At 36.5% G+C, this 19,592-nt stretch overlaps 1 protein-coding gene across 2 annotated transcripts in view; it reads left to right on the forward strand.

Moving 5' to 3' along the window:
• LOC136867499 (FACT complex subunit Ssrp1) overlaps positions 1-19,592 on the forward strand; it is a 214,415-nt gene that overhangs the window by 26,834 nt on the left and 167,989 nt on the right. For both annotated transcript variants that reach the window (XM_067144709.2, XM_067144710.2), the window contains exons 3-6: positions 1,704-1,919; positions 5,754-5,852; positions 18,317-18,396; positions 18,484-18,619. In XM_067144709.2, the coding sequence (XP_067000810.1) occupies positions 1,704-1,919; positions 5,754-5,852; positions 18,317-18,396; positions 18,484-18,619 (531 nt within the window). The remainder of the gene's footprint in view (positions 1-1,703; positions 1,920-5,753; positions 5,853-18,316; positions 18,397-18,483; positions 18,620-19,592) is intronic.

Consider the following 19,592-nt stretch of genomic DNA (forward strand, 5'->3'; position numbering starts at 1 on the left):
CTTAAGCACTATCCAAGTGCTTGGGAAACTAAAACTCAAGACTCTTTCTGCTTGGAGGAAAGTAGCCGGCATAAACCTACTATACAGAGCAGCTAATGGTCTGTTTAGGCCTCCAGATTTAGTTTCATTATTCCCCCTCCACTAAATATGGGTGCATAATACATTTTGTACATTATCCCTCTATACTTCCGTGGTACATCCTTATTCCAGACAAGGTTTCTTACATTTTGGGTGCACCTCTTGCTAATCTACCTGTCCAGCCTTGTATTCTGCAATAATTCACTCTTTAGGTATTTGAAACTGTTAACCTGTTCTCCTCTTGATGTCACCATGATCTAGCTTTCCTCTACACTAATTTTCATACAATACTTTTCAGTTTTTTCGTTCAGTAAATCTAGTTGTAGATGTCTATCGCCTGCAAAAAGTATAAATACAGTATTACTGCCAACTTTCTCATCCATGTACTGCCAGAGAGTTTTTTTTTGTGGTGGGAGACACTGGGTTTTTGCCATGATGGCCACAGTTTAACCCTTTCCCACGGACTTGACTCACTGTCTGGCGAAACCTAGAGTAACAATTTGCCTGTCAGGTATAGTTGTGGAGTACCTTTACTAAATAATTTATTCTGTAAAAACGACGTAAGATATCTCTTTCAAATTTTGTAACAATGTAAAATACACTATAGTTATTCTAAAATGATACAATGAGATCACCTAATTATACACAGGAACACCCCCCTCCATTCAGAATGATACATCAAGAAGCATCCAATATGATGCATAATGTAAACTGCTTGTTCTTGAAGTCTGTCTAAATTGCTCGACCTGATGGGGCTCTTATTTTCTTGGTAATGCAGAGAATGCAGGAATTCACCCTGAATTCCCTAAATTATTTCATTTTCAGGATCCATCAGATGAAGATATTTAGATAGCAAATCATACTTCCTCTCGGACATACAAATTATAAACTATTTTTCACTCAATGGGATTGGAAGATAAATTGACGTTAGTTTGAATATTATGTAATTATGTAGAGGCCCATAGTTCGAAACAGAATTAAGGATTAAAACTGATAATTATTTTTTGTCCAAGTAGGCCAATAATTTAAAAGGAGACAGTACCTGAATGAACATTTCCTGTCCTGTGCCGTATTTTGATTTCCCTCAGATTCATCTTCTGCCCCAACTGCTTCCCACATTATTTTTATCATCATAACTACAACTTCAGCTCACTACCATTGCATTCGTCAACATATTAATCTAATTTATAACAAATATCCTCTGCACTCAACTGGTTATGTGCAGCCATGTTGTTGCAATGTGTTTACATTCAGTCAGCTGTCTGTTCTATCTAAAAAAATGTATAAAAGAACACTTTATTTCAGGATTCCATGCATGATAGTTGTGTCTATGAAGTATAGGAATTTTACTGGTTCCAAGAAGTTATATGTTTAGCGGACAGATGGCAGAGGAAGTCAGTTTGAAAGTAGAGTACGCTTTACTACGCAACCTGCGGGAAAGTTAAATCGCATCCAATGCACGAAGTTTTGAAATGAAAAATCAATTGCTGTGATTCAGATTCCATAAAACTTGCAGTCCTATGGCTGTAGTCACAAAGACTACATGCTCTCTTGTAAGTTATGTGTTTTCATTTCCAGGTTGTAGAGATATTTTTGTTTATGTGTTATTGTGTCTTGTTTCCCAGGAACAAGAGAAAATTGCCAAGTTCTTCACCAAAAGTTATAAGCTTGATGTACTTGAGAAAGAACTCAGTATAAAAGGCTGGAACTGGGGAACTGCGAAGTTTAGCGGCTCAGTCCTGAGTTTCGATGTAGGAAAAGACACTGCCTTCGAGATTCCGTTGACGTATGTGTCGCAGTGTACTACGGGCAAGAACGAGGTGACCCTTGAATTCCATCAGGTAGGGAACACTTTCACACTTTTAAAATCAAAAGTTTGGATGTTGTTGCACTGAAACTTTTTTGATTTAATCTTTTGTAGCAAATTGATCATACATAAACATTTCATATAATGTAATATACATAAAATAATAGTCTTGTTCATGCTTAAGTTGGAATTTGTAAAAATTAATATTTGTCAGTCATGCCTGGAATAAGAAGGAAATGCATTTTCAATTTTCCATGTCTTTCTGTATGTACTTACAAGGGAACGGTACGAAGTCGGACGGCGAATTTCAATTTGATTTTTACATAATCATGGTCTTTTTAAGCTGAAACAGGCAGTGGAAGTCTAATTTTTCACTGGTTATTTTTAAGGGAACGAGGTCCTATGTACGCTGTACAGAAGTATAAGAAGACTCGCTCAGAGACAAATTTACGGAATCGTCAACCACGTTGAACACAATGGAGAAATTAGGAAATGTGCAATGGTTCGAGCTTATGTGAAAGAAGAGTTCACCAAGGCAAGGATGCGTTATTATGTCGCCAAATCGGACATTGAGCGTTGGATCGGTGAGGGTAGGGAGTTGTATTGCCCCAAACACTCTCTCCAAAGTGACTCATACTTGACAAACCTTAAAAGGTGTTTGAAAATTCGGTTCCGAAAAGTAACCAAACTAGTCAGTAAAACGTTTAAAACAGGCGAAGAAGTACGACACAAAGTGGCTAAAAAGTTTGTAACATTCATTAATGAATTGCAAGAAAAGAAAGAGATCCTGGATATCAATATCTGGAATTTGGACCAGTCCTGATTTGAGTACGAAATGGCAGCACAGAGAAGTTAAGATTCTCGTGGTGTGAAAGACATTCTTGCTACGCTTGTTTGCCGAAATAGTTTTACGTACTCCCACACAGTGCAATATCACATTTCTAAAGCTGGAGAAATGGGATATTTGTTCTTGATCGTTTTCCAAGAAATTAATGGAAAGTTCACACCTACAGTACAAGAAAGTATCAAAGCCTGCATGGATGCCTTTAAATATGATGTACTAACAATTTGTTGGTTATTTTGATCCACCTTTTCAATACAAATTTGTATAGTTCAATACGGGTCTAATAATGAGATTAGTTACATGTAATGCCTTTAAATATGTCGTAATTAATTGGGAAATGCACAACTTGAATGTCTGACTAACAAACATGTACAAATTGAATACATACCGTGTGATTTTGGACTCTTCCGATAACTAAAATTTTAGTCCGTCGAATGGAAAACATTTGCCGGGTAAGGAATTTACACGGCCAGTCAAAATTAAAACCCAAAAACAGACTTTTCATTATAACTAGTGTGACGTGAATATGGCAGCTAATATTTATTTGGCATAATGGAATTACAACATGAAAACATCTACTAGTATTTATTTATTTATTTATCTGGCATGTCTACTTGTGAATCAAGACGTTATCTATCATTCATTGTTTGAAACTGTTGCCTAGTTGTGGAATTTACCATGCTCATTTAATTCAAAACTATATTTCCTATTGTTACGTATTTGCTGGATATATCTGATTCGCTCGATTTTAATCGAGGGCCGTGTGGCCATGCACAGTGAGCGTTTAGAATGCTGGGAGCTAGGGACTTCCGCCTTCTCTGTGTGAGAGCGAGGCAGTCTGTCTGTTGCGTTGGAGCTTTCAACATGGTTGTATTAAATGGTGCTCTTAAAGAGACATCTTTGTGTAATGGGAGAGCCTTAGTAATGGAGCCTGACTCTGGTGGATAACTCCGAGGACGTTAGGGCTATGCCTTTTACTTTTTACATGTTTCTCAGTGTGCTCCAACCTTAAGTTTTTCATAGGTGCAAGAAGAAAACTTTGTGCGAGTATTAACCGTTAAACAACAAGGCAAGTATTAGTATTGGATAACTCTACTCAAGTAAGTACTGGAAAGTCTATATTATGCAAGTGATCTCGTACAGCCAAGGACCACATCCTTCGAAACTAAAACTGTAAACGTATGCAAGCAAAATTCATTGTATCGGTTATGCAGTAAAATTCGTAAAAGTATGTAACTATATTATGTGGGAATTTGGAATCGCTAGTTATGCAACTATGAGGTTGTATTTTGTGTGAGTTGTTTAATCTTACTGTGTTGTGGTTTGTACCTTGTTTGCCTACCCATTTTTTTGAGGGGTTATTAATTATTATTATTATTTTTTTTTTCTTTTTTTCTTTTTCTGTTATTTAATTTTGGTGTTGATTTTCCTCCCTAATTTTTCTTCGTCGTTTGTATTTTCCTTCTAACCGTTGCTGTTGCCTTTGTCGGTTAATTATTTGGATGTGATCGTTATTTGCATTGTTCAGTCTTTAATTAAGGACACCTCATGTACGTATCCTAGTGTAATCCAAAGCTCCCTTCTTTCTGAATTATCTAAGCTGTAGGCTAACTGCTTAGCAAAGAAAATGTAATTTCTAACCTCTTGCGTAAATAATAATAATAATTATTATTATTATCAATTTTAATAACGTCAAATCTGTGAAAAATTGAAATTTGCTGGTCGATATTTAACTTTATTTATGCCATTCTCTTTACGTTTTCTTGTCACATTCTCCCCATTGTTTGGGGGTTCCTTGCCTTTGTTATTATTACGTAATGGTCATCCCTTTCTTATATTATCTGGTGGACACGTTATTGATTTTGGTGGCTTTGATGATTATATGGAGATGATTGCTTGGCATCGGTAAATGGTCACTCCTGTGGTGTGCTTCCATGTTCTGTTATGTGGGAATGTATATAGTATTTTTCCATTGGTATTTTTTTATATAGTTCGGATTGTTTTCCTCCTTTGTTTTATTATAATTTAATCTGGTTTGGTTTATTTATGTAATTTTATTCGCGGTTGGAGCCACTGATTTATTGTACCTGTGTTCTTGTGTGTGCCTTTGCGTGTGACTTATTCGTTAGTAGTGTAGCAAATTTCAATTTTAAACAGTGTTAGTAATCGCGGGCCCACATACTCCTTTGACTATTTTATATTTTAAAAAATGAATTTCCATGTAATAATTACCTAGAGTTTATCGTTCCAGCATTTCTGGTTGCAACCAGTATTTTCTTTTTTTTTTTTTTAAATATGTTAATCTTTCTGTACATTAAGGTAACACAATTGACAATTTTATTTAGTGGTATTAGTTATGAGTTTTCCAACTTTGATTTTTTGAGGAACCTATGTTAATGTCAGCTTCTCATCAGTCAGTGCATGTATTAGAGCAGATGTTCATTGAGCAAATAATTAGTTGTTGACTTTGGCCCTCTTGTTCCTCTTATTTAAGCATGTGCGATTTTTAATTGTGGGCAAATTTAAGTCAGCTAGTGTACAAGAACAATCCACATGCTTTTGAAGTCTTGGAGAATGAAATCAGACCGATATGTAAAATTTCAGAGGTGGTGATATGAGTGTTTCATAATTTATAATGACAATGCCATGTTTGAATGTAGAATGATGAACATCATTTTCAGCAGCTGCTTTGATGAAAGGTAAGATTTACATTCATTTTCATCTTCATTTATTATTAACTCCTGGCTAATAATTTAGGTGTTCCATAATGAAATAGTGACCGCCTGCACTGCTACAGATTACTGGTGAGTCTAGCGATGGATTGTGGGCAGTCTGCTCTCCTGATGCCTCTTTCATAGTGCAGTAACTTTTTGTTGCCTCTCCCTGCATTATTTATTCCACTGTAATATTTATTCCCTTCTAGTGTGGTAAATTTCAGCACTATACATGTTCCAGTTTGAGGAGATTTTGTTGTATTTCCTGTCTTTCTGTATTTTTCATGCCTGGTAATCTGTTCTGTTTCAGAATGATGATGCCCCAGTTGGCTTGATGGAGATGAGGTTTCACATTCCTACTGCTGAATTAGCTGGAGATGTAGACCCAGTGGAAGCCTTCCATCAACAGGTCAGTTGGAACTCATTCTTGAATATCTTGTTATGTATTCTACATTGACAAGGGATGGATAAGGAAATTACGTTATCATTCCTCATTATCTAGATGGTTCCTGTCCTCTATCTACCTCTCCTCATCCATCAGCATCCATTCCAGGTCTCAACAGCTTGTCCTGTTTTTAACCAGGTCCATCTAACCAAGTTCTTTTGTAATTTTTATAGCTTTTCCAGCATTCTATCTTCACTCACCCAATTAACTTGACCGGACTATCTTAGTTGTTTTCTTCATCATCATCTAGGGATCCTTCCAGTAGGCTGGATGGGATTTGAGTAGACCAAAAGGGCTCCACCAAACTCTATCATTATAGACTTCCTCTCCTTTAGTATCTTGTAAACATCATTCCCCTCATTACATAGTCTTTAATTTGGTCTAGTCACTTTCTTCTGGGATGTCCAATGGGTCTCTTTTCCAGGTACCTTCCTTTCTAAGTTGTTTTCTTCTCCCTAGCATTTATCCCGCATAATTGCAGGGTCTGCTTTTCTGCACTTTGCTTTCCATCGCTTCCGATCCTTGGCGCCATCTGGAGTAACGCCCACCAAGCACATGTCTTCCCGTAGTGCATCAAGCCATCCCTTCCTTGGCTGTCAGCATAGTCTGGGGCTGTTGGGGGTTAAACTCTGGTGCGACCTTCACAACTGAGGTGCTACTGCTGCACAGTACATGATTATTCCATCTCAGACAAGTCTCCCGCATTTTTGTCAGTAATTGGAGCTGCATCAATTGCTGCTCCGACACCCTGGTTCCTTACTTGGTCCAATTTACTTACTGAATCCCAGATGCCATCAAGGCATCTTCATTTCCATGACATGGAGAGGTTCAGGTCTTTTTGCAAGTGGCCAGCATTCCATATAGTGCTACAGGACGAATAATTGTTCTACGAACCTTTGATTTTATGTACAGTGGGGTTTTCCAGTGAAAAAAAAGAACTCCCCCAGGCTGCGTTTACTCCTTTCAGAGTACTATCTGGGAATATGTGTCTCCGGCATCCTTTGTATATGGCCAGGCTGTTTCAGCCTTGCAGTGCGCAAGTCACCCGCATATCCCTCCTAATACGCTCCTGTCTGATTCTCTCTCTTTCCACCTTCTGCATAGATCATCTCATTTCACATGCCTGTAATTTGTTGATGTGTATTTTTAATAAAACACAGCTCTCTAAGCCATATGTGATGATTGGCATAAGGTATGCTTTGAACATTGTCTGTTTAGCTCTTATGGGAACTGTATTATCTCAGACTAGATTATGCACTTGGTGGAAGAATATAGAGCCCTTTGACACTCTATTTTGGACTTCTGGCTTCTTTTCTTGTCTATTTTAATTCTTAAACTTTCCACGTTTCCTTTTTTTGTGTCTTCATTTCTCTTTCTTCTTTATTAAAGCATCCCTTCTTCTGTTAGCCTGCTACAAGACATTGTCACACCAGAGACCAGATGTTTTTTCCATTGATACCAATTCTTCTGATGCACTCTCCTCTCAGAAAGTTTGCAAGTATCCTGGAGTAATTATTTTGCACTTCCTGCATTAGGGTTGACAAATTCTATTTTCCTTAAGACTATCTTTTGCCTGTTCTCGTTCTGCTCATCATCATCCTTACTGAGCAGGTGGCTGCATGGTTTGGGTCACATAGTTATCAGCTTGCATTCGGGAGATAGTGGGTTTGAACCCCACTGTCGGTAGCCCTGAAGTTGGTTTTCCGTGGTTTCCCATTTTTACACCAGACAAAGTGGGAAAATGTACCGTTTTTTGTTTCATTCGAATATTTCATTTGACAACATTGCTTTTAATCGCGACATTCGTACTGACATCATTGTAATGACCTATGTTAACTTCAGTTGGGAAAACTATAAGGACAGTCTTTCTGAGAATTCTTTAGCGAAGCATGGGTACATCAGCTAGTTATTTGATACAAATAGCATTGCGCTTCGCATAATTGTACGGACGCTTGATGCAATACAGTAGAGCCTCGATTATACGTTCCCGGAAACTACGTTTTTCTTCATTATTCATTCAAATTATGTGGTCCCGTGAGCATCCTAATTAAATCACGTTGTAAACATCCCGTATTATCCGTTCCTCGAAGAAATGATTTCCCGGATCAGCCGTCCAGAAATTTCAGTCCCATCAACGCTAAATCCTCGATCACGTGTTTTTCAAGAAACTGTATCTCGCGAAAGGACGGCTCCAGCATACTTAGGGATCTTGGTGTTAACGTCTCGTCATTGCGGTGGCGGTAATTTTTGAGGAAGTACTGTACCATACTGGGAAAGCGATCGGCGGTGAACTTACATAAGGGACCATCTTAGCATCGCATTCCGGTGGTATTGTGTAGAGAATCCGTGAAAATCATAAAGCAGAGTGTGTCCACAACGACTGGAAGGAAACAGAGTGCATTTCTTCGACAGCTCTACTTGAACAGGAAACGAATTTCGTCAAATGTTCGTACTTGCAAAACGTCTAGATTATGTTCAGGGTTAGATGTTTATTTTTTTACTCGTTTTGAGTGTATTCATTACATGTTATAAACCTCATTTTAGGTCCTATTGAAAAATTTTTAACAGTTCAACAACAATAAAGGTGTTTTAATTTATTCCACCTATTCAATACTTATATTTTCACTTATAGTTGTTACATAATTAAATTCTTAGTTACATGGGACATGTTTCGCCCTCAATTAAGGGCATCTTCAGCCTAAATATAATCAAATATACAAAAATACAACTAAATTAAAAGTGGAGGTTAAATACAATCATCAAAAATACAACTAAAATAAAAAGTGGAAGTTAAAAAGTTTAGTCTGTTATTAAAATTCGGAACAATAAAAATGTGAAAAATGATAAAATAAGATGCTAATGGAAAACTGTCTTATGATTAAACTATAATCTTGTCGGAGACTAAAACTTCTATTAAAATTCTAATTAAAACAGTTCATATAAAATATTGGAAAATCAAAGTGGTAGTAATAAAAAGCCAACGACATGAGGGCGTGTACACAAGCATAAGCTTGATTGTCATGAATACAATCTATTTTTTCAAGGCCGCTGATGAAATTCGTAGCAAGTAAGGCAGAAGCATCTATTGAAAAATGTAAGAGGCCGTTAGCACCGGTAGGTAATAAAATGGCTGAATCCTTGCCAGAAAATGTCAACAGATGCAGAAATAAGTTTTCTGTAAGAGAAGGAAAAGAAGAAATAAAAAAATTGAACGTAAGGAGAGAATTCAGTCTTACATTTTGAAACAGATGAGGACTTACATGTAAGTGGAAGTTGTTATTTGTTAACTACTGTTGAGTTGGTTGCTGCCCGTCTGTTGGCTCTGAGTCTGGTGTTATAACTGTGCTGCAGAGGCGGTAGTGAACTCGGAGGGGAAGGAATAGGGGAGTGCGGAAGGGAGGAGAGGATGGGTGGAGTCAAATATGACGAGGCTGACAAAGGGGCGGAGTCAACTGCATTGCTGGAAGTAGGCCTAATATCTGTAGGTATGGGAGGAGTATTAGGGTTTGAAGAATTAAATATATTAGGTATCCTAAATTTATTCGAACTAACTGACTTTAATAATTCCGGCATTAATTCATGTAGCATACTTTTATTGTCCGTGGTTTCATTGAGATTCTTTTGCTTATTGTACGTCTGATCTAAATAGATGTATAAACTTTCTAATTCGTTCAGCATTCTTCCTTTTTGTATGTTTCTAATTATCGCTAAGTCTTTCTCTATGGATTCAAATCTGTGACCAGTCTCCCTCATATGCAAACTCATCGCTGAGTATTTCCTATGTTTTTCCGCGTTAACATGTTCCATGTATCTTGTCATAAAATTTCTCCCAGTCTGTCCAACATATGAAAAATTACACTGAGTACATTTAAGTCTGTATACTCCCGATCCTAAATAATGATTCTTATCATAATTAACTTTTTTATGATTAAAGAATATGGACTGGTTAGTATTAGTAGTTCTAAAAGCTATATTAAAATTATGTTTCTTGAATACGCTAGTAATCTGGTGTATAGCTGGATTATTAAAAGTGAATGTAGCATACTCAGTTTTTTTGGTCTTTTCTGGTATCAGATTCATAGATAATTTGTTCTTAATTTTATTGATTAATTTGTTGATCATTTCTATTTTGAAACCATTTTGTTTAGCGAGGTATCTAATATAATTTAATTCTTTCTTCAAATTCTTGGGAGATAGAGGGATTTTAAGTGCTCTATAAATTAGACTGTGAAAAGATGCTTGTTTATGTGAACTCGGGTGTAAAGATGAATTGTTTATAGTTGTAGATGATTGTGTCGGTTTTCTAAATATTTGGAAATCAAAAGTGTTAACCTTACGCGTAACTGTTATATCTAGAAAATTCAATGAGTTATCGACTTCATCCTCTCTCGTGAATTTCAAATTAGGTTCGATTTCATTTAATTTATTTAAGATTTCTTGACTATTAGTGACATCTTTGTTTATGATTACAAATGTATCATCTACATATCTCAACCATAAATCTATTCCTTTAATTTTTGCTATTATTTCATTGTGTTCGATTGAATCCATAAATATGTCGGCAAGGATGCCCGATATTGGGTCACCCATTGCTAATCCATTCTGTTTATAAATATTATTGTTAAATGTGAAGTAATTATTGTCTAATACGAACTTTAACAATCTAGTGAATTCTTCTACTTCCATTTTACTAAGATTACTGTGTTTACAAATATTATCATGAATGATATTAAGAGTTTTATCTGTCGGAATATTCGGGAACATATTCACTACGTCATACGAACACATCATCTGGTTTGGAAGTACGCCAAATCCAAGCAAAATGTCACACAAGTCAATGGAATTTCTTAATGGTTGTTTATTATTAAAAGTGTAATGTCTTTTCAAAAAATTGTGAATGTATTTGGAGACTTTATACGTGGGAGAATTACGGCAATTGATAATCGGACGAATCGGAATATCTTTTTTATGTATTTTGGGCATAGCTCTAGTTTCCGGGAGCCTAGGATTCATATTGACAAGTTTTAATTGTTCTTGTTCAGTAAAGAGAGATGTGGATCTTTTAAGTAAGGCTTTTAAGTTGCGTTGAATTTTAGCTAGCGGATTGTTTGTTTCTAATGTGTATTTGTTATTATCAAAAAATTCTTCAGTTTTCTTGATATATGTATCTTTATCCATCAAAACGATCGCACCCCCCTTGTCAGCCTTGGTTACTATAATATTGTTATCTTCAATTTTCGATTTCATGTTTTTTATTGTTTTCTGTTGTTTGGGATCAAAATTGGAATAAATTTCTTTAGCCAGTCTGGGTAATTTCTTCTTTAACTCCAATCTTACTTCGTCTTGTACATCGCGTGGGAGTTTTGATATGTTCGCCTCCGCTTCTGCAATTGTGTTAATGATATCTATTTCTCTATCTTTATTAGGCCAATTGTATTTTGGACCCCTTTTAAGTAGGTCATTCTCTCCTTCCGTAAATTTTACGTTGGTCAAGTTAACTACCGTGGGAGTAACATTGTCCGATGGGCCCTTAATTTGTTCTTGTTTCGTTTGTTTACTACGACGTATTTGTGTGTCTATTAAATGATTCAATTTCTTATTCAATGTATCCTGTTTCTTACTAAGTGCGTATGTTAATTTGTGTTCCATGTGTTGATAAAAAGACTGCCATTCTAATGGGGCTAAATCCTGAGTCACCGCTAAGTGAACGTTATATAATTGCAAATTCAATTTGGATTTCTTCCTGTAATATGCCTTGATTTCATTTTTAAGCCATAATTCATTTACCTTATTTTGGGTTACATTATGGCTTGGATTGCTTATGTTCTTACGTTGTGTTGATTTAAGAAAAGTAGGTACAAGTTTTTAGTCTCAGACATTGTTTAAGAAAAGCTAAATCTTTTCCTAACTTACAAATCTTCATTTTCAGATTGAGAAACTTATTTAATCTACATTTTGCCTGGTTGGCTGTCACATTACATGTTATAAACCTCATTTTAGGTCCGTATTGAAAATTTTTTAACAGTTCAACAACAATAAAGGTGTTTTAATTTATTCCACCTATTCAGTACTTATATTTTCACTTATAGTTGTTACATAATTAAATTCTTAGTTACATGGGACATGTTTCGCCCTCAATTAAGGGCATCTTCAGCCTAAATACAATAATCAAATATACAAAAATACAACTAAATTAAAAGTGGAGGTTAAATACAATCATCAAAAATACAACTAAAATAAAAAGTGGAAGTTAAAAGTTTAGTCTGTTATTAAAATTCGGAACAATAAAAATGTGAAAAATGATAAAATAAGATCACATACAAATGGGGCATGTCTTAACGTGAATTGGCAAATATGTCAGTATGTACAATATTGCAACTGTATGTCTAAAATATTATGTTGAGGTCCTAAAATTAGTGTATAAAACATATCTTCACTTAAACTAACTTTTATATATATATATATGTACAGGATAAGACATGCCCCATTTGTATGTGACTAAATGCACATCATCATATGACATTCCTTTGACAATGCAATTTTAATCAAAGCTTCATCATATAAATATGTATTCATGGTTCAGCTGAAGATGACCTTGTATATGGGGTCGAAACCGGTCCTGTAGCTTAATATAAGCAATAAACAAGTATTGATTGGTGGAAATCCTTTCCTATTTTTAATGGTGTAATTCGTCAATACGGAAATGAAGATTATAGATTACGACAAGATTATGTTATCGAGACCAGAACACATGTTGCACCTTACATACATAAAGCCGTGGGAGGTTTTGAGATTGCCTATTACTGTTTTCTCCCTAACATAAGACTGGGAATTTCACGTTTTTGTATTGTGAAAACCGCAGTCGTTTTATTTGCACACGTTACATTTAAAGCTTTGTATCATTTCGCACTCGTACTGACTTGTACAGCGAGCGCGCTTTCCAGCTGAGCTCAAGGTCGCAAATAATCGTAATTTCGGAAGTGTTAATGATATTTTTTCTCTTTCCAATTTGATTATGATTAGTGACGGGCAGAATTGAATTTAATGCTTTTGAGAACTTGAGGATCGATATTTACATTCGAAACCATATTCTCGAGTTCAACATGACCTTGAAAAGCCGATGTAGGCCTAATTTACGTGGTACACGATTTCCATAAACTGATTACGAACAGTATACTGGTAATAATAATAATAATAATAATAATAATAATAATAATAATAATAATAATAATAATAATAATAATAATAATAATAATCATAATAATCGTATGGCCTCAGCTACCGTGTGCAGACATTTCGATTTGATGCCATCTGGCTGTCTGCTCGTCAATTTCGACGTTCCGTTTTACTCAAGGCCCACTGGATGGCAGACCAAGTAAACCGGATCTCTCTTGGGTGACTATGGCTGAGATTTAATGACTTTTGTCGGGTAAATACCAAATGTATCACCAGAGATCTTTTACATGCCGACATCGTATGACATGGAGTGCCGAATGGACTTTTTTCCGCTCTTCAAAAATCCGACTACCTCTGCCGGGTTTGAACCCGCTATCTTGGGATCCAGAGGCCGACACTCTACCACGGATCCACAGAGGCAGCTAGTATACTGGTGACCAAATTACAATGGAAGATAAAGAGGATTTTGCCATCATGTCGGGCGCTTTTGTATCTAATGTGCTTTATTTTACTAGATAGAGAATTAGAAACTACTTGTGGTCGATTGTTGTTTGGCTTGTCGTTACGGGTACCGTATTAGATTTTTCTAAGAGTTTGGCTCTGGCTAATCAAAGTTGCTGAATTGAAAGAAGTTTCCAGTGGAAACTGACAAAGTTTCCCCGGTAAAACTGAATGTAAAGTTTCGAGATTTTTAAGTCGCGTACCGGTAATTAATGTTTGAAGCTGGCACCGCGGTCTAACTTGCCTGCCTCTCACCCGGAGGGCCCGGGTTCGATTACCGGCCAGGTCAGGCATTTTTACCTCCATTTGAGGGCTGGTTCCAGGTTCACTCATTCTAACGATTACCTTTCATTGAGGAGCTGTTGAATGGTGAGATGGCAGCCTCCAGCCTAGAGAGCCTGGAATAACGGCCGAGAGGATTCGTCACACTGACCATGAGTCACCTCGTAATCTGTAGGCCTTCGGACCGAGGGCGGTCGCTTGGTAGGCGGAAGACCCATTGGGGCTGTCGTTTGGTTTGGTTTAGGGGTGTTGGTAAGATTTTATAAGTATACATATTTCATTTTTGTGATGTTTAGCCAAATTGTTGATAGTTCATTCATTCCCGGATTTCCCGTTTTCCTGTGTTGCAAGTTTTTTTTCTGCGATCCCTCCAAAAACGGTGAATCGAGGTTCCACTGTATATTAATCTATGCATTTGTTAAGTAATAGCATCTAAGTACATGACTAATTCACACATGTGGAGCATGAGTTCATGTTGTTTTTGGAAGGCCTGTCAGAGACCGATCATCTCACTCACATACTTTCTGTGAGGCAATAGAGATATGTAATTTTTAGCCTTGTAGTCTCGTGTAGCAGTCAGGCCTTGAGACAGTGCATGTTATAAATATATCATAGTACTGTATTGTGCAAGACATGTAGAATAAGCAGTTTTAACCAATTGTATCTCTTGATTTCTCCTCATTTTTACCTATTTTCATATCAAAATCTCCTGATTTTTGGTTTTTTAAAGTTGGTAGGTATGTGTATGTGAATTTGTACTCATGAAGGTGGCACCTCACCAGAAATTGCTGATAAAATGCATCTCGTATCCGTTGAGCCGACTCATACTTAAAATAACTTTTACGTATGAAAATATGGTGTTTCAATGATAACTGTCTCACTATGTTAACAGCTGATATTCAGACTGGCTATTGATGCTAGGTCGAACACGTGCATGCTCCTTACAAGTTCAAGAACTGTGCACGCACCTCCCGTACAACTGCTTAGGTCTCGGAGAGTAGAAACGCCGCTGGACGGTCTGGGTTTATAAGAAACTAGACCCGGGCAACCTGCCTCTTATCACTTATTCTCACTGGCCTGCCGAGGGGAGTATTGTCAGGAACTTGGATGTACCTACCAAGCCAGATGACGTCATGCTCCGTTCTTGATACTGGAGCGAGACCACTTGCTAGCCTAGTTTGTTACCCATTCTGCTGAGCCATGCATTCACAGTGCTTACGACAAAGACATAATATGGGATTAAATTATTGGCTGATAGCTAAAAGGTAGTGGCTAAAACTATAAATAAGAAAAAGTGAGTGCATGTTGGGTAAAATTGAAATAATAAATAAAGAGGTTCAACCTATTCAATACAAAAGAATAAGAAATGCAGTGATTACATTCTTATTTAATAATAAGTAGAAGTGGTACCGGTTTCGACCCTAGTCCAGATCATCATCAGCTGATTAAAACATGAAAAAACAATGCATAGGAAAAAGAAAAGATCAAATTCACTCCGGATCAGTAGAAGAGGCATTCTAAAAATGACGGGGGTAGACACTGTAAAATTCAGAAGTAAAATGTAAGTCACTTAAAAGAAACAGTGCGTAATTTTCTGAACAGCAGTATGGCACACGCAGTGTTAGGCAAAGTCTTATAATGTTTATGAAAAGTGGAGAAACGGTTAAATGAGCTAGCTTGTATACACTGTCAGGCACAAAGTCATAACACAATCGAACACATATGAAGATCCATAATCGTACTGAAGCTGAAGATGAGTAGATCAATTGAAGTAACTTGCCAGTTCCCGGTGATCAGCACGATATATTCAATATCAGGCACTGTGGTTTCAAATGCCAACGTAAAATGAAGAATAGCTTAATGATCCAGTGTTTGCTTCGGTCGCGGGAATGTAAGTATATATAGATACATATAATATAATTCAATATAATTGAATAAGTAATTATGATCCTGTAGAATTTTTGGAACAGTTGACGTGAAAAAAACAATTGTGAAGAGAAAAAATATAGTAAAAAGCGCAGTACCCAGAAGCAAATGAAAACATACATGCACAGTGCGCTATTTTTTAAAATGTAAAAAATTCAGGTCGTGATTGAAGTAGTCGAAGTCGGCGCAAGGCAAGAGATAAATTTGAATGAGAAGAACCGAAATGAAGGTGGCATTGATTTTTTTAAATATTGAGGTGAAAAGAAAAGATAGGATAAATTAATAGAGGAAGAAGAATAGTGGAATAAGAGAAGAATAAAAGAGATTGAAGTTAAATGGTGTTGAGGAAGGATAAGATAGGGAGATGAACGAGGGGTAGTTTAGGGTGGGTTAGGAGGGTGGGTTATTGGAGGTAGAAAATGTGGGTAGGAACTTTGTAAGGCATGGAAAATAGAATTGGGGTTTTGAAATTTAGAATTTTTGAGAAGAAGAATTAGGAAGTCGAAAAGAATGTTGGGTTTTTCAGAAATGTCATTTAAATTTAAATTAGGGTTGAAGTATTGGTCAAGGTGAATAAAGCAATTTTCAGTAGTGTTTAAGAGGGGGCCTTTGTTAATGATTTTAAGTATTTTCATGTCTTTTTCAATATTGGTGAAATTATGCTTGGAGTTTTGTATGCGTTGTCCTATGGCAGAGAATCTGTTTTATTTAATGGCATTGATATGTTCGGAGTATCTGATATTGAAGTTGCGGCCAGTTTGTCCGATGTAGGATTTGCTGCAGTTGTTACATTTGAATCTGTATACTCCAGTTTTAGGAAAAGCATTAGATTTATTTAGTGATTTAGAGTTGTGTAAAATATCAAAATTTCTATTCTAAAAGAAATTTTCATGTTGTGTTATTTAAAAACATTAGTTATTTTATAAGCATCTTGAGTGAAAGTGAAAGTGGAAAATGCAGTTGGTTTTGTTATGTCTTTAGATAACGTGGTTTTAGGACGGTGTTTGAATTTGAATAACAGCTTAATTTTTCGTGCCTTCAACACCCCTATGTCTAAAAAAGATTTAAATAATGAATTGAACACCATCCGTAACATCGCTAAATTCAATGGCTTTAACAACGCCTTCATAAACCGTATCAACAAAGTACGCACTGTTTCTTTTAAGTGACTTACATTTTACTTCTTCTGAATTTTACAGTGTCTACCCCCGTCATTTTTAGATCGTCTCTTCTACTGATCCGGAGTGAATTTAATCTTCTATTTTATTTTTCCTATGCATTGTTTTTTCATGTTTTAATCGGCTGATGATGACCTGGACTAGGGTCGAAACCGGTACCACTTCTACTTATTATTAAATAAGAATGTAATCACTGCATTTCTTATTCTTTTGTATTGAATAGGTTGAACCTCTTTATTTATTATTTCAATTTTAACTGTGATACTTTTCAATATGGAACAATAACATTTTTATCTTTAAAAGCCAAATGCTGGTTAAGACCTGTACCGGTGCGATGTACAGCCGATTGTCAAAAAAAAAAAAAAAAAAAAAAAAAAACTGTTGTGTTCCTCAAACCAGGTGGGTTGTAGAAAAGTACAGGAATAGGAAGCACAAATGGAGAAGACAAGAGGATACTGGAAATCTCAACTGAAGAACAGGAGAACGGAGATGAAGTGGTTCTGGGGGGGGTGAGATTTTTCTCAAATTTTATTTCAATCTTTATGCACACCTTTCATAACAGAATGTATTTCACCCCATCCCAATATTGAGCATAAACTCCGTAACTCCATTCTGTGGTTCTTTACCAAGCAAGTCATCTAAGATGTTCATCTTAAATCACCTTAAATAGCTCCCAAACACATTAGGTTATCGGTTTTCTGTATTACACAGACTTAAGTGATAATAACAGACTTGTAATTCAATTGGAATCATTTTTCTGCAACATCTCTGATTGTCAAGATAGCTGCATTAACATTCTTATGTTAAATAGATGGGAATTAATCTCTGCTAATTAAATGATTGTCCTTGTGTATCTTGTATCAGACGTTTGGTTATATTTAATCACATTTTATGTCTGTATGTTTCTAGTAATAACTCAAGCAATTTCTAAAATATATTGCTGATGTGTTGGTAGTGTCTTGTAAAACACGTGTCATTGATCTGTTAGATTTCTGTATGCAATAGGAAGTCATATACTGTATATCAGTTAGTTTTCTGTAGCAACACTTAATTTAAATAAAATGTATATAAAGAAGTCATAGGATAGGTATAATATTTTATCAGTGTGGATCACAGTGCTACAGTAGGTTTCATTCAACTAGGCGGGCATTAAACAGTAATAAGTGAGTATTGGTGTTGTCCTGGGGAGTTTGGAATGCCATTATTGGATCTTGCATTCTTGCTCCCCTGGTCTCGCCTGTGAGGATACTGTAATGTGGAGCAGCTTGTCTTGGCTCTCTTTCTGACATTTCTGTAATTCTGAAGGAGTGAATTGTTGTTGCTTTTAAACTGGGAATATTGAAAGAAGCTTCATATTTTCAACAGGTAATGAAACAAGCCAGTGTGATCAGCTTGTCTGGGGATGCTATCGCCACCTTTAAGGAAATACAGTGTCTCACACCTCGGTAAGTTTAGAATGATTGACTTATAGTTGTGAATGTGGTTACTGGATTTGTGAGAGGTTTCTTCATTGTTTATTTTTTCCTTTTCAGTGGTCGATATGACATCAAGGTGTTCCAGTCTTTCTTCCAGCTCCACGGTAAAACATTTGACTACAAAATCCCCATGTCAACAGTACTTAGATTGTTTATCCTTCCTCACAAGGATAACAGGCAAATGTTCTTTGTGGTGAGTAGTCTGAAATACCTTTGTTTGGTATTCTTTTTATCAAAGAATTGGAATAGAAAAAAGAATTTAGTACATGTATTTTCCCAGGATGATAGTATACTGTGAAAACTGAATTATTGTGCGACAAAGCTTGTCGAAGATTTGAATACATCTGATATATCTTGAAATACTGATCCTTTGTTTTAGTTCTTCTTGCATTGTGGTGCTGGATGCCTATTGTTGCTACTCCCTTTACCCACTGTGGGTGGGGGACGCAGGCGAAGAATATACCCATGGTATCCCCTGCCTGTCATAAGAGGCAACTTAAAGGGGTTGATTGAATTAGAACCATGAAACTACTTGTGATTAGTACCATCTCGTAGGGAAAGCCATGAGTCGCCTTTGCTTGCGAGTAGTACCACTATGTTAGATACACAATAGGTTTGTGATTAGTAGCAGCAGAGAGTGGTTCACTGTGAGTTTCCAGTACCGGTGATTAGTACCATTAAGTGAGAAACACCATGGGATAGTAAGAGTCCCTGTGATTAGTACATCTCACCTATATGAGATGCACTGTGGGTTTGCGTAGCATACGAGTGGTGCCATTATGTTGAGAAACGCCATAGGTCTGCGTTACCTATACGACGTACAATACTTGTGAGTAGTACCATATTGTTTGTAACACCGTGAGTTTACTCTACCTTTGATTATGATTAATACTGCAACTTGAGAAATACCATGGTTCTACTTTAGTAGCGGTAAGTGCCATTGTGACAGACCGCTGACCTGGATATTGAATCCCTTTAGACAACAAGCTTTGGAAGCAGTCCCTTGGTCAGTCATATAGTCTCTGGAAAGCTGAGGCATTGCGAGTCAGATCCACTGAGACCAAGCGAGTTGGCCGTGTGGAGGGTTGTGCAGCTGTGAGCTTGCATCCAGGAGATAGTGGGTTCAAACCCTACTGTTGGCAGCCCTGAACATGGTTTTCCGTGGT

This window comes from Anabrus simplex, chromosome 3 (genome assembly GCF_040414725.1).
Source record: "Anabrus simplex isolate iqAnaSimp1 chromosome 3, ASM4041472v1, whole genome shotgun sequence".
NCBI classification, from domain to species: Eukaryota; Metazoa; Arthropoda; class Insecta; order Orthoptera; family Tettigoniidae; genus Anabrus; species Anabrus simplex.